The following is a 14,707-nucleotide window of genomic DNA, read 5'->3' as shown; positions in this document are numbered from 1 at the left end:
GCTGAGGGAGCGCCGCACTGTCGGTGGGTCAGTAATGAGTGAACGCCGCACTGTTGGAGGGAATTAGGTTTGTCTGGAGCTTGGCCCAAGTTCAATCTGTTTTGATCATGAGTAAAAAAAGCACATGTTTTGATGGATGTGAAACAAATGATCTTCCATGTAGTTTGTGTGGGTTTTAATCGTAGGTTACAGACACTGGCATGCTGACCTTCGATCTGATGACACCCCACTTGAAGCAGGGCTGGCCTTCACTTGCAAACTAAAAACAAAGATCCCATTTCTTGGCCGGGAGATGCTGGAGAAGCAGAAAGCTGAGGGGCTGTTTAAACGCCTGTTGTGTTTCACCGTTGATGAGTAAGTGACTGAACCATTCCTGTCCCAGACTTGGGATCATGGGAGCTGGTTTATTTAAAATTGCAACAACTTCCAATTGTAACCTTTCAATGTGGGGTTGAGCCCATTTTTAAGTTAATCTCTCCTTGCGTTGTTACAGTTTAAGTACAGTGCAACAGGAGGCCATTCAGTCCGTTGACTTCCTTTGTCAAGTAATCCAATTGGTCGCATTCCTGTTGCTCTATCCATGTCGTCTTGAGTTGATTTTCCTCCAGTGCCCTTCCAGTTTTGTTCATCATCATCTCCATTTACAACCACCCCTTGTAGGCAGTGAGGTCCAATTTATTAACACGTGCTGTGTAAAAAATATTCTCTCTCACATCCTGCTTGCATCTCATGCACAAAACCTTAAATCCTAATTTCGTCAGCTCCAGAGAACATAATATAATCCTGTAACTCCTCTATGAAATTTCCTCCTAATCTCCTGTTCTCTAGGGAGAACAATTCTAGCTTCTCCACCCTAACCTTGTCCCTAAAATTCCTCATCACTGGATCCATGTGGTAAATTTCCACTGCACCCCTGACCCAGATGAAATATTTTATTTGCTGCCTGACCAGATATTTATAGAAAACCCAGCTTTTGTATCCAATGCCTCTGCGTACGGAGACCAAGATCCCATAGGCTTTGCTGAATCCTGATTAAATATGTATTCCACCTTCAAAGATCAAGGCATTTGATTATAATGTTCCTCTGTCCTTACACACTCTTTAAAAACTGTGCCCTGTGGGTAAGATTACTATACAATTTAAAATACTGAATAATCACAGTTAAGCTGTAGAATGGAAGAAGCCACTCAGTAACCCAAGCCAAGAGCAGGAAAATCAGAAATAGAAAGCTGCCAAACACTGCATTTCCTAATGTCTGTGAAAAGTCTGGTTTCAACTTTAGGGTACATTCACCAGACTGCAGTAAGTACAGGGCCAGATAAAAATACAAGCCCCAGCCCCTGCCCACGATTTGGATTGTTGCAGGGTAACTTACAGAAAGGTGCACTGTTTTGTGTAAAAACCAATTGTTATTCCACAGGAAGGTCCCTATGTTTGGCCTGGAAGTGATTTGGAGGAATGGGAAAATAGTCGGACACATTCGGAGGGCAGATTTTGCATTTACGCTTAACAAGACCATAGCCTATGGCTACATCAGGGATCCTGACGGTGGAGTGGTGAGTAGAAATAATATCAACATCTGGGAGTGTTTGAGGGGTCAGTGTAGAGGTACCTGTACACTGTATCTAACCCCATACTGTCCCTGTCCAGGGAGGGTTTGATGGGGACAGTGTAGAGGGAGCTTTACTCTGTATCTAACCCTGTGCTGTCCCTGTCCTGAGAGTGTTTGGTGGGGATAATGCAGAGGGAGCTTTACTCTTTGACTGATCCTCCTCTACTAGGTCCTTTCATTGTTGACCCTGTGAACTCCAGCAATGATAAAATCAGAAGTTTCTGGAAAAGCTCAGCAGATCTGGTAGCATTTATGGAGAGAAATCGGAGTTAACGTTTTAGGCCTGTGATCCTCCTTCAGCACTCTACCAGTCAATTAGCTCTCATTGTCCATCTCTGACCTTCCTCCAAGATGTCCACTCTTTTGTACACCGGGCCCATGCCATTGAACTTTGGACAGTTGCAGCAATGGCATGGTCTTGACAGACATCAGGCTGAGGGTTTGTGTAATCTTCCCTGGTTTAGCTAGTGCAGGTCCAGCATGTAATCAAGAAACCTAATGGAATAATATCCCTTATCACAGGAGAAATTTAGAAGTCAGAAAGTTATATTTAAGTTGTGCAGGGAATTTGTAAGATCACAACTTGAATAGTGTGTGCAGTTATAGTTTCCTTATTTAAGGCAGATATAAGTGCATTGGAAGTGATTCAAAGGAGATTTACTGGATTGATACATGGAATAAGTGGGTTATCTGATGGGGAAAGTTGGATAGACTGGGCTTGTTCTCACTGGAGTTTAGAAGAGTGAGGGGTGATTGGATTGAAGTGTATCAGATCCTGAAAGGTCTTGACAAGGTGGACAGGGAAAGGATGTTTCCTCTTGTGGGTCAGCCCAGAACCAGGAACACAGATTTAAAATTAGGGGCCACCCATTTCTTACTGAAATAAGGATAATTCTTCTGAGCATCATGTGACTTTGAACATCTCTACCTGAGGAGGCGGAGTCATTAACTAATGTGGATAGATTTTTTTTTGGCAGAGAATCAAAGGTTATTGGGGATGGATGGGAGTGTGGAATTTGGAACATGACCAGATCAGCCATGGTTTAATTGTATGGGCCAAATGACCTACTTCTCCTATTGTGTACATTTGGATGTTCATTCACCTTCTACCACTTGCCCTTCCAAGGCCTTCACAGTGATTACTAAGAACATAAGAGATATGAATAGCAGGAGGCCATTCAGCCCATTGAGTTTCTCCACCAATCAATAAGGTCATGATTGGTCTGATTGTGGCCTCAACTGCAACTTTTCTGTTTTCACCCCATTACCTTTCACTCTTTTGAAGATCAAAGGCTTGAATATATTCAATGATTCAGCTTCTACACCTGTGTAGAACATAGAACATTACAGCGCAGTACAGGCCCTTCGGCCCTCGATGTTGTGCTGACCTGTGAAACCAATCTGAAGCCCGTCTAACCTAAACTATTCCATTATCAGTGGGCCAGTTAATTCCAAAAATGAACAATCCTTGGGTAGAAGTAATTCCTTCTCATTTCCATCTGAAATTGGAGACTGTGACCCCTAGTTCTAAACTCCTCCCCCCCCCCCCAGGGGGTGGGGGATGGTGGGGAGAAGCATCCTCTCAGCATTCACCCTGTGAACTACCCGCAAAATTGTACATTTCAATAAGATCAGTCTCGTTCTTCTAAACTCTCAGGAGTGTAGGCCCAACCTGCCCAACTTTTTATCAGAAGACAAACCCCTTCCATCCAGCAATCAGCTGAGGGAACCTTCTATGAAGCAACACCAATCCCTGCTTAACTAAAGAGGCCAGAAGTGAGTTTTAGGGTCTTGCCAACATCCTATAGAGCTGTAGCAAGACTTCCCTATGTTTAAACCCTATCCTCCTTGCAATAAAGGCCCCCCCTTAGGTCTTTTCAGAATGGTAAGATACCATGGTGTGCCAGTGGGATCAGTGTTGGGACCTCAACTATTTACAATCGATATCAGTGAGTTAGCTGAAGCAAGGTACGGTGGCCAAATTAGCTGATGACACATAGATACAAAAGTAATTTGTGAAGAGGACATAAGGAGACTGCAACATAAATTAAGCAGGTGGGGAAAGGTGTAGCAGATGAAATATAATGTGGAAAATGTGTGATACTACATTTTATTAGGAAGAATTAAAAAGAGAAGCATATTATGTAAATGGTGAGATTACAGACTTCCGAGGTGTAGAGAGGTCCGGGTGTCCTAGTACATGAATCATAAAAGATTAGTCTGTAGGTACAACAAGTAATTACACAAGCTAATAGAATGTCATTGTTTATTATGATGGGAATTGAGTACAAACAATGAGAGATTATGCTTCAGTTATACAGAGACTGGTGAGAACACAGCTGGAGTACTATGTACAGGAAGGATGTAGATGTGTTGGAGAGAGTTCAGAGAAGTTTTATCAGACTAATCCCTGGAATGCTGGGCTGTTTGATGAGGAAAGGTTGGACAGGTCAGGCTTGTATCCCCTAGATGTTAGAAGGGTAAGAGGTCAAACATAAACAATGCTGATGAGACTTGACCATGTGGACATGGAGATAATGTTTCCTCTACTGGGGTAATCTAGAACTAGGGTGTCAATGTTTAAAAATCGGGGGTCACTTATTTAAGATAACAAGGTGTAGAGCTGGATGAACACAGCAGGCCAAGAAGGTGCTAGGCCCGAAACGTCAGCCTTCCTGCTCCTCTGATGCTGCTTGGCCTGCTGTGTTCATCCAGCTCTACACCTTGTTATCCCAGATTCTCCAGCATCTGCAGTTCCTGCTATCCCCGGTCACTTATTTAAAGCAGTTTAAGAGATTTCTTTCCTTTGAGGGTTGTGAATCTTTGGAACTCTTGTCTTGAAAAATTGACTGCAGCGGAGGCCCTGAATATTGTGAAGAAAGAGGTGGAGTTTTGTGAAGCAAGGTAGGGATGCAGATTTTGAGGTTAGAGTCAGATCAGCCATGAATGCATTAAAAGGAAAGCAATTCAAGAAGGTGAGTGGTCTACTCCCGCTCCTTGTACATATGTACACTAGGGACACAATCGCAAGATAGGCGGCTAATCTTTCATGACAGAGATGAAAAGAAATTTCTTCATTGAATGTGGTGTGAATCTTTGGAATCTCCTACCTCTGAGTTGTTGATGATCTATCATTAGATAAATTTAAGACTGAGATAGAGAAATGTTGGGGAACTGTGAGATACGATAATCCAGTGGTAAAGTGGAGTTGAAGCAAAGATCAGCCATGATTGTACTCATGGAATAGCAACAGACCATATGGTCTGCCTCTCCTCCGATTTCCTGTATTTCAATTTAAGAGTTTTTTTCAAGATTACAACCTATGCATCCACTTCAAGATACTCAGGTACCGGACATCAGGACCAGGGACTTGTTGGCCTTTAGGTTCCCAGGCACATTTTTGTTTGTGATAACAGTTCTTTAGATATCTCCATTCCTTTTAGCTCCTGATTTTCTATTATTCTTGAGTTTTTTTTGTGCCTTCCACTGTGAAGACAGATGCAAACTGTGTGTTCTAAGTCTTTGCCATTTCCTTGTGTTTCATTATAATTCACTATTCTCATCCGCTAAAGGAAATATTTATTTTAGAGGAAGCTCCCCTCTTTGTATACACTTACAGAAGCTCTTCCAATTTGTTGTTTCATTTGTTGCTCATTTATTCTCATTTTCTGATTTTTTTTATTAGACCTCCTTTGCTAATGTGTGAACTTCTCCCTTTATTCTGTCCTACCATCATATAAACATGGAAATTAACCGATGAATTAGGAGCAGGAGTAGGCCACTTGGCCCCTTGAGCATGTTCTGCCATTCAGTAAGATCATGGCTGATCTAATGATTCCACATTTTTGTCTATCCCTGACAATCTTTCACCTCCTTGCTGATCAAGGATCTATCTACCTCTGCCTTTTCAGCTTTGTATGTAAGCCTTTTCTTTCAATCTGATACATTAATAACATCTTTCATTAGCCACCAATGGTGCATTCTCCTCACACTGATTCTTCCTTTATCCGAAGAATCCAACCTCATTGAGAGTTATGAAATATCTCCTCAAATGTCTGCCATTGTTTAGCTGCCAATTTTTTCCAGCTCCATGTCATCAATTCTATCGCCATACCACTGCTAAGGCACTAGTTTCAGACCCCAGTTTTTTACCCTTAAAACAAATGTGAAATTCTTTGTTCAACAATCGTTCTTACGTAGGGATCCTTGACAATGAAATCATTCATTAATCCTTTCTCATTACCCATTACTAGGGCTAAAATAGCTTGACCCCAGGTTGGCTCCTGAAATTTTGTTCTAAAAAACTGTGTTGAATAAACAAAGGACTCAGCCTGAAGGCTATTTTTGTCAATTTGCTTCATTCTATCAAATGAAGACTAAAATTGCTGATGATTATTGTGGTACCTTTCTTAGAAGCCTCTACTATTCCTTGATTATAGTTTCTTCTACACAGTAACACTTGTGAGGGGACCTACTCCCACCAATGACTCTCTTCCTTTACTATTTCTTATGTGCAGCTCTTTTACCTAAATCAAATATTAGTTTCTTCATGAAATCACATACCATCCCTTCACTGTACGCCATCTCCCTAAACCCCTTTTGCCTCTTTCCTCCATCCTAACCTCCAAAATGTGCAAGGAGTTTGGCACTAAATTTGAGACCATCCAATCAGTTGCTTCTGCCACGTCCCTCCATCAGGCCAAAGTTCCTCAAATGATTCCATCTTGCTCTAGTTTCTGTCTTCTCTCCTCCATGTCCTTTTTGAAGACAGTTTGTCCATGAGGTTCACCTCCTGTTTTCTCGCTGCTGACCACCCAACCTCTCCTCCTGAGTCAAAAAACCCACCCTTGAACCCGTCATCCTTGCAACCCACCATTTCTGATCTCTTCACACTCCTTGAGTAGATACTTTGTTCTCCAATCTGTGCTGGTTTTTCCCGAAATTCCATGTGGAACCTCTTCACTGACGTTTCTGCTCCTGCACCTAACAAAGTTTTATCAAAGTCATAGAGACATCTTTTGTGACTCAGACAGAATTTCCCTCCTTGTCCTTTCTTGACCAATCAGCAGCCTTTCACAGGGTGCCATGCCATCCTCCTTGAACCCCATGTGCCTGTTGTCCAGCGTACAGGCAGGATCACTGCTCTCGCTGGATTCCATTCTTCGATCTAATCATAGCCCGAGAGTCACCAGCAATAACTTCTCTTCCTGCTCTTTCATCATTATTCCTTCCCATTGGCCAAAGGGTCAAGGATCAGAGAATTCCAATTTAAGATCATTAGCAAAAGGTGAAATGAGGAAAAGGTCTTTCTTTATATGGCAAGCTGTTAGGATTGGGATCTCACTGCCCCATGGATCGTAGTAACATAGATAATAGGAGCTGGAATAGGCCATTTGGCCCCTCAGGCCTGCTCAGTCATTCATTTTGATCATGGTTGATCATCCAACTCTACAGCCTGTTCCTGCTTTTCCCTCACATAGCCCTACGTGCTATATCCAACTCCATGAAATCATACAATGTTTTGGCCTCGACCTCTTTCTGTGGTAGAGAATTCCATGGGATCATCCTCCTTTGGCCTTAGAAATTTCTCATCTAAGTCCAAAATGTTTTACCCTTTAGACTGTGACCCCTGCTTCTGGACTCCCCATCCATTGGGAACATCCTTGCTGCATCTACTCTGTATGCCTACGTTAGAATTTTATAGGCTTCAATGAGATTCTCCCTCATTCTTCTGAACTCCAGTAAATATAATCCTAATTGATTCAATATCAGTCCACACCATCCCAGGAATTAGTCTGGTAAACCTTCACTGCGCCCTGTCTATAGCAAGAACCTCCTTTGTCAGATAAAGAGACCTAAACAGCACACAATATTCCAGGTGTGGTCTCATCAAAGCCCTTTATGTTTGCAACAAGACATCCCTGCTCCTGTGGTCAAGTCTTTTTTAAAGAGTAGGTTGAGAGGAGAAATGATGGAAGTGTTGAGAATGATGAGGGGTTTGGAAAAAGTAGGTAGGGAAAACTTCCCATTGGCCAAAGGGTCAAGGATCAGAGAATTCCAATTTAAGATCATTAGCAAAAGGTGAAATGAAGAAAAGGTCTTTCTTTATATGGCAAGCTGTTAGGATTGGGATCTCACTGCCCTGTGCTGGAGAGAGAGGGACAGTAGGTGTATAACTCTTCTGGAGAACTAGCAGATACATGATGGGCTGAATGGCTCCCTTCTTTGCTGTTACTATTTCTACCACTACCTTTCTTGACCTTTCTTGTCTCTAAGTTATTGAATGTTTGTCCAGAATCCAGTGTTTGATGAGCAGACATTTCCTCCAGTTAATCATTGGAGAGACTGAAGCTAATGTTTTGGACCCTCCAACAAACCCCATTCCCAATTCCATCCTTCTCTCTGGCAACTGTCATAGGCTGAATTTGACCATCGTGGTGAGATTTCCAACCGTCAGAAAAAATTCGAACCATACATTTGCACTTTTGGTAAGACGGTAAAATCAGGGACTGACATAGTCGCTGCCTCAGCTTGTTCACTTCTACATGTTATCTCTAGACGTGACTGTTCTGATGCATTCAGAGTGAATTCTCTGCATAGTGTGTTAGTGCTTTCAGTCTCTGTGTCTCACTGCAGGTCACACCGGACTTTGTGAAGAGTGGGGAATACTCATTGGAGAGAATGGGCGTCTCCTATCCAGCAAAGGTCCATCTCAAATCACCCTTTGATCCAAACAACAAGCGAGTGAAAGGGATTTATTCGTGAGGATGTGAACTGCCTGTGATGCTCCGTGCTTTGAGAGCAGGAAATATGTGACCGGGAATTTGCTGTAATTGTCTTTGAAATTCCAGTTTTGTAATTGGAAGATCGGTTTCTGGAACCCAGAGGTTTTTGAAGTTTCTGAACTGAGTATTATAACCTTACTGTGAGGGAGACATTTTAATATTTTATTGAATTAGCAATAATTCTACAGCCTTTATAATTATTTTCAATTGAGTTTTAACAAATTAAACTTTACATCAGTGCCAACAAAAACAGCATGTCTGTTCAACACACAACCTGAACTTGTAATCTGAATCCACAGGTTAAATGCACAGTGCCCCAAGTCAGGTAGCAATGGGGAATTGGCTGGTCTTGGTGGTATTGACTCAGAGTGAATGATATTCTAACCCAATAAGTAGTGTTTTTAATGTGTTCTGCGGCCTCCTTATGATCCCAGCTCTTAGCTGGGTTTCCTGTACTGGGGAACATGTAATGTGGGAATACTGTCCTTGCAGAGTGTTCAGTCTGTTCAGTGGGAATATGAGGGCCCAGTGTGAGGAGCAGATCGGAGTGCTTGGAATGAGAGTGATGGGTGTTCAGTGTGAAGAGTGGGTGGGACTGACGGAGGCCAGGATTGTTGAGGTTTCTCATATTGATGATTTGGGATGGAGTCTTGGAGAGATGGTTCTGTGAGAATATTTTGGTGCCTTGGGTGTTGTGACCAGGGGTCACAGACTAAGGATACCCAGGTGAACCATTTAGGACTGAGATGAGAAATTTCTTCACCCACCGAGTGGTGAGCCTGTGGAAGTTTCCACCACAGAAAGCAGACAAGGCCAAAACCAAGAAGAAGTTGGGTGTAGCACTTGGGCTAAAGGAATCAAAAGCAGGAACTGACTATTGAGTTGGATGATTAGCCATGATCAGAATGAATGGTGGAGCTGGCTTGAAGGGCCGAATGGCCTGCTCTTACTTTCTATGTTTAGGGAGGAGCTGCACTTTCATCATTTAAAGAAACTTACACATTCTGATCTGAGAGAGTTTAGTGTTTAATAGGAAACAAATTAACATCAGATCAATTAAAGGACAGTACACACTGGGTGACAGCACAAGGTTACAGACATGGACCACACTTTCATTGGTGAGACACTGCAGCAGAAACATCAGCTTCACTTCACCCTCCCTCCACCAACCTCATTGAGGCTTGGCTATTTCAGTTACCCTACAGCTGGATACTGTGACCATTGAAGGGGCTTCCATCACTCTCCTGGTTTAGTGGCAGTGAGTTGGACCACCGTTGCCTCTCCTGGTGCCGTGTGACTCGATCTCTGGCAATGATCCCGTGATTTTGCCAGTGCCACAGTTACCTGAGGGAGGGGCTGCTCATCCCAGTTACCCTGAACACAGAAAGTATCTCATTGTCAAGGTTTCAACTTAAATGAATTTAAGTGATAATGCAGTGTAGCAGAGAATATGACTCTTTCCATCTGGCAGGGTTGCTAGGATGCAGTCCTGCAGAAGCCTCAATACTTACTGGGAAGCTCACTGCGGACGACTTGTTGCAATGCACAGAAATGGGAGCAAAATCGTACATCGCTTTCAGCACCTGACTGCTGAATGGGCTCCAGGGCACTGCATCAAACTGTTGCGTTACTGGTACCTGGGGACAGCTGCAGATCCTGTCATCATCAATCCTTTAAAAACAGAATAGTGATACATCAATGGCATTACCATCACTGAATCCCCCACTAATCAACATCCTGAGCATTACCATTGACCACAAGCTGAACTGGACCAGTCACATAAATACTGTGGTTACAAGAACAAGTCAGCAGGTAGGAATCCTGCAGTGAGTAACTCACATCCTGACTATCTATCGTGACAAGGCACAAGTCAGGAGTGTGATGGAATACTCCCCCCTTGCCTGGATGGGGCAGCTTCAACAACACTCAAGAAGCTTGTCACCATCCAGGACAAAGCAGCCCCCGCTTGATTGGCACCACATCCACAAACATCCACTTGCTCCACCAACGCTCAGTAGCAGCAGTGTGTACTATTTACAAAATGTGATAGAAAAATTCACCAAGCCTTCTTCGACAGCACCATCCAGACTCTGTGACCTGTACCACCCAGAAGGACAAGGGCAGCAAATACATAGGATCACGACCATCTGCAAGTTCCCCTTCAAGCCATTCACCATCCTGACTTGGAAATATATTGCTGTTCCTTCACTGTCACTGGGTCAAAATCCTGGAACTTCCTCCATAGGGGATTGTGGGTCTACCCACAGAGCAGGGACTGCAGCAGTTCAAGAAGGCAGCTCACCACCACCTTCTCAAGGGCAACTAGGAACAGGCAATAAATGCTGGCTCAGCCAGTGATATGCAAGTGTTGTGAATGATTTTAAAAAGATTTTATGTCTGTAGATCCATGCATAGAGTTTGTACGCTTCTCTAAGGAGACTCCCCTGATTTTTGCTGCTCCACTGTGGCCATGCCTTCACCTCACTGGGCCCACACTTTTGGTTAAAAGATTTCCTGATATAGCTTAGTGTTCAACAGTGTTTAATTATCCTGTGAATGTTCTACTGTGTTAAAGATGCTGTATAAATTCAGATTGTTACCTGTTGATAAAGGTGAAATACTTTTGTAGGTAATTGATATCCACTGCACTTTTGCATAATTCCAGTTGGGTCTGGGGATAGTAGTGTACGTAGTTCACACACATTTCTTCATTGATTCCAAATCCCCCCTAAAACAAACAGATTGCAATCACTGTAATCTCCAATTAGTCCCAAACCTTTTAACCTCTTCCTATGTTTATTCACTTCCCATTTAACATCAGCTCACTCTGTCTCCTCTGTTCTGTCTCATTCTCTGTCTCCACTCTCTACTTCTCCCTGTCTCTCTCCTTCTCTCATTCACTCCCCCTTATCCCACTGCAAATCCCTCTCTCTATCTCACTCACTCTCATTAGGCACAGGATAACGGAAGTTCTTCACATTTGTAACAATATGGTCGGTTATAGCCAATCCGAGGAGTCAGTCAAGTATTAACTGAAGGTGCTCGTGTTACTCATCGTGAATGTTGTCAGGGAGGGAGAAAGCTTGTGGGAAACATGGGACAGTTCCAGAGCTTCTGGTGCAGAGTCAGAAGTGGAACTAACCAACAACAGATCTTTGATGTGATGAGACTGGATGGTAGGCAGTGGGAAGTTGTTGTTTACTGAGAGGGGTGTAGGCCCTCATTGGGGATCAGTGAAGCAAGGCAGGAAGAACAAACTGGACCTCAATATGTTTCTGCAAAGTGATTAGTTAGTATCAAATCCCTTTCTTGCTTAAAACCTGTTATATCTCCAAATATGTTCTGATGAAAGATGAGAAATATTTACTGTTTTGATGCCTGACCAACTGAGTATTCCCATCATTTTCTGTCTCTGTCTCTCAGAATCCAACATTCTCAGGTCATTGCTCTTGCCTGCTGAAGATATTTGTTCATTAGGTTGTAGACTTGCTTGCCGAGCCGGTGGGTTTGATTGCAGACGTGCCGTCAGCCTGCTAGGTAACATCGTCAGTGCGCCTTTGGTGAAGCGTTGGCGTTCTGTCCTGTTTGTTAGTTATATGCCTCAGTTTGCTGGGGTGGTTGCTATTACTTCCGGTTCTGTTTCTCAGTGGTTTGTACACAGGGTCTAATTCAATGTGTTTGTTTATGGAGTTCCAGTTGGAATGCCAGGCCTCCAGGAATTCCCTGGCATATCTCTGTTTAGCTCGTGCTATTATGGATGTGTTGTCCCAGGTGAATTCGTGTCCTTCGTTGTCCATGTGTATTCAGACCAGTGAGAATTAGTCGTGTCGCTTGGTGGCTAGTTGGTGTTTGTGTATCTTATTGTCAGTTTTCCTCCAGTTTGGCCTATGTAATGTTTTTCACAGTCCTTGCATAGTATTTTGTACATTACATTAGTTTTATTGGTTGTGGCTATGGGATCTTTTATGTTCGTCAGTAGCTGTCGTGCGGTGGTTATTGGTTTGTGGGCTACTCTGATACCTAGGGGTCTGAGTAGTCTCGTGGTCATCTCTGAGATGTCCTTGATGTATGGTAGGGTGATTAATGAGTCTGGTCGTATTGTGTGTCTTCCTGTTGTGGTCTGTCTCGGAGGTTCCATGCAGGGACTGTGAGAAACATTACATAGGCCAAACCAGAAGAAAACTGACAATAAGGATACACGAACACCAACTAGCCGCCAAGAGACACGACTAATTCTCACTGGTCTCAATACACACGGACAAAGAAGGACACAAATTTGACTGGGGCTACGCATCCACAATAACACAAACCAAACAGAGACATGTCAGGGAATTTCTGGAGGCCTGGCATTCCAACTGAAACTCCATCAACAAACGCATTGAACTGGACCGGATACACAAACCATTGAGAAAGACAACCGAAAGTAATGCCAACCACCCCAGCAAACCGGGACATATAAATAACAAGTGGGACAGAATACCAACACTTCACCAAAGGCGCACTGACGATGTTACCTAGCAGGGTGACGAAACGTCTGCAATCAAACACACCGGCTCGGCGAGCAAGTCTACAACCTTATCCACAACCCGAGCTACAAATCTTCTCAAAAACTTTATATTTGTTCATTAAGATAGGTCAGTCCCTGTTCTAATATTTAGGCACTTACCACAGTCACATGGCTCCGGTCCTCAGTGTTATACGTGCAGGAGGTTATCAAAACATCTCCCTGTTGGGAGGAATCACATAGTTAAAAAAAATTTACTGTATCAGTATAACTCTGCCACGCATTACGGTGTGGACTGGTGGGGCAGCAATGGTTAGAGCCAGGGCTGAGGAAGACGGAGAGGTGAAGCAGAAGTATAACTACAGCAAAATTGTTGTACAAAGTTTTAAATTAGAAACAAAAGGCATTTGTAACAAAGCCAATGAAATAATCCTGATGGAGCTTAGTTTTCAGACCTATCAAAGCAGCAAAAGGACTCTGTGTAACAAGTTCATGGAATGTATTTGCAACAGTTTCTTAATAGAATCCATTATGGGAACATCAGGGAAGAGGTTATTTTAGATCTTGTTTTATGGAATGAGTCAAGGTTAATTTTCAATCTCTCAGGAAGAGTGAGCCTAGCACATTGCCCAGTCCATTGCATCACTCGAGAGGTGAGGCACCAAGGGTTCTTTCTGAGCACTCCTCTGTGGCAATGGTTTCCAATTGATTTGAGGATCAGCAAGCTGTGACATGAAACAGACATGGGTATGAAGCCATGACCCAGGTTCCACCACAGGTACCGCATCTGCATTAGCTGTGATTACACCCCTTGTATATCTGGTGGAAGCAAACAAGCCTGCAAGTACCAGTAAAGATGAGCTAAAATGGGGGTTGAGCAGTGGGGTGGAATGTAAAAATAAATTGGGCAGGAACATAGAATCAGGTTCTATAAATGAGAGCTGGAGTTAGCTCCATGGTCCTATAGAACTGTTCCACAATTTAAGATGAGAACTACTTTTCTCCCTGGATTCCATCTTCCCTCAGCACCAAATCCTTTTGATGTGGTTATTGATCAATATTGGTCTATTAATCAAAATCCTATTGATCTGTCTTACAGCAACACAGTGATTGAGCATCCACAGCTCTTTGGGATAGAGAGTCACAAGATTATTGAGTGGAAACAATTCTTTCCATTTCAGTTATGGTCAAACTGTTTCACCTAAACTGACACCCGCCCTGCACTCTCAGACCATGGGCAATTGTATTCTGGCACCTGTCGAGCTACTTGGAAAAGGAGTATATTTCAATTATTTTCCATTGACAGGTCAGACTGGTGAACAGCTGTTACACTCCCTGCAAGGCAAGTAGTTTCCCAATCCACATTAGTCAACTTGCCCCTCAAAAGAAGACCTTAGTTTCATGTTTAATTAAATCACTTTCAATTTAAATTTTAAAATGTGCTAACATTATGATTGACCTTCCTTAGTGAGTCCTTTGCTACAAGGTCATCAATTTATTGTCCTTAATGCACCATTTTAGGTCTAAATTCAACTGTTTTCAAGTTGATTCCTCGCCATATTGAGATGAAAATTATACTTTCCATTATTTCTGTAAATTTGGTTTGTCCAGTGTATCTGCGGATTAAACATTCCTCAGGTTACCCTATTAACCTTCTTAAATGCACCTCAAATTTTCTGATTTCTATTTGAACATGGAACCTACTAGTTGGAGGCGCTAAAAACAACCACCTAGCAGGTGTAGAGCTGGATGAACACAGCAGGCCAAACAGCATCAGAGGAGCAGGAAAGCTGACGTTTCGGGTCT

At 42.9% G+C, this 14,707-nt stretch overlaps 2 protein-coding genes across 2 annotated transcripts in view; one reads left to right on the top strand and one right to left on the bottom strand.

Annotated features, from left to right (window-relative positions):
- Positions 1–10,163, top strand: part of LOC109925138 (sarcosine dehydrogenase, mitochondrial-like) — a 17,559-nt gene extending 7,396 nt beyond the window's left edge. The window contains exons 3-5 of the mRNA XM_048613428.1: positions 186–354; positions 1,421–1,556; positions 8,249–10,163. Coding sequence (XP_048469385.1) covers positions 186–354; positions 1,421–1,556; positions 8,249–8,377 — 434 coding nt within the window. The 3' untranslated portion in view covers positions 8,378–10,163. The remainder of the gene's footprint in view (positions 1–185; positions 355–1,420; positions 1,557–8,248) is intronic.
- Positions 9,454–14,707, bottom strand: part of dbh (dopamine beta-hydroxylase (dopamine beta-monooxygenase)) — a 22,555-nt gene continuing 17,301 nt past the window's right edge. Inside the window, exons 9-12 of the mRNA XM_048613427.1 lie at positions 13,064–13,123; positions 10,998–11,125; positions 9,909–10,068; positions 9,454–9,771 (exon numbers count right to left, since the gene is read on the bottom strand). Of these exons, the coding sequence (XP_048469384.1) occupies positions 9,634–9,771; positions 9,909–10,068; positions 10,998–11,125; positions 13,064–13,123 (486 nt within the window). The 3' untranslated portion in view covers positions 9,454–9,633. The remainder of the gene's footprint in view (positions 9,772–9,908; positions 10,069–10,997; positions 11,126–13,063; positions 13,124–14,707) is intronic.

The sequence above is a fragment of the Rhincodon typus genome, chromosome 28, assembly GCF_021869965.1.
Source record: "Rhincodon typus isolate 14 chromosome 28, sRhiTyp1.1, whole genome shotgun sequence".
NCBI classification, from domain to species: domain Eukaryota; kingdom Metazoa; phylum Chordata; class Chondrichthyes; order Orectolobiformes; family Rhincodontidae; genus Rhincodon; species Rhincodon typus.
This window is presented reverse-complemented; position numbering and strand designations above follow the sequence as displayed.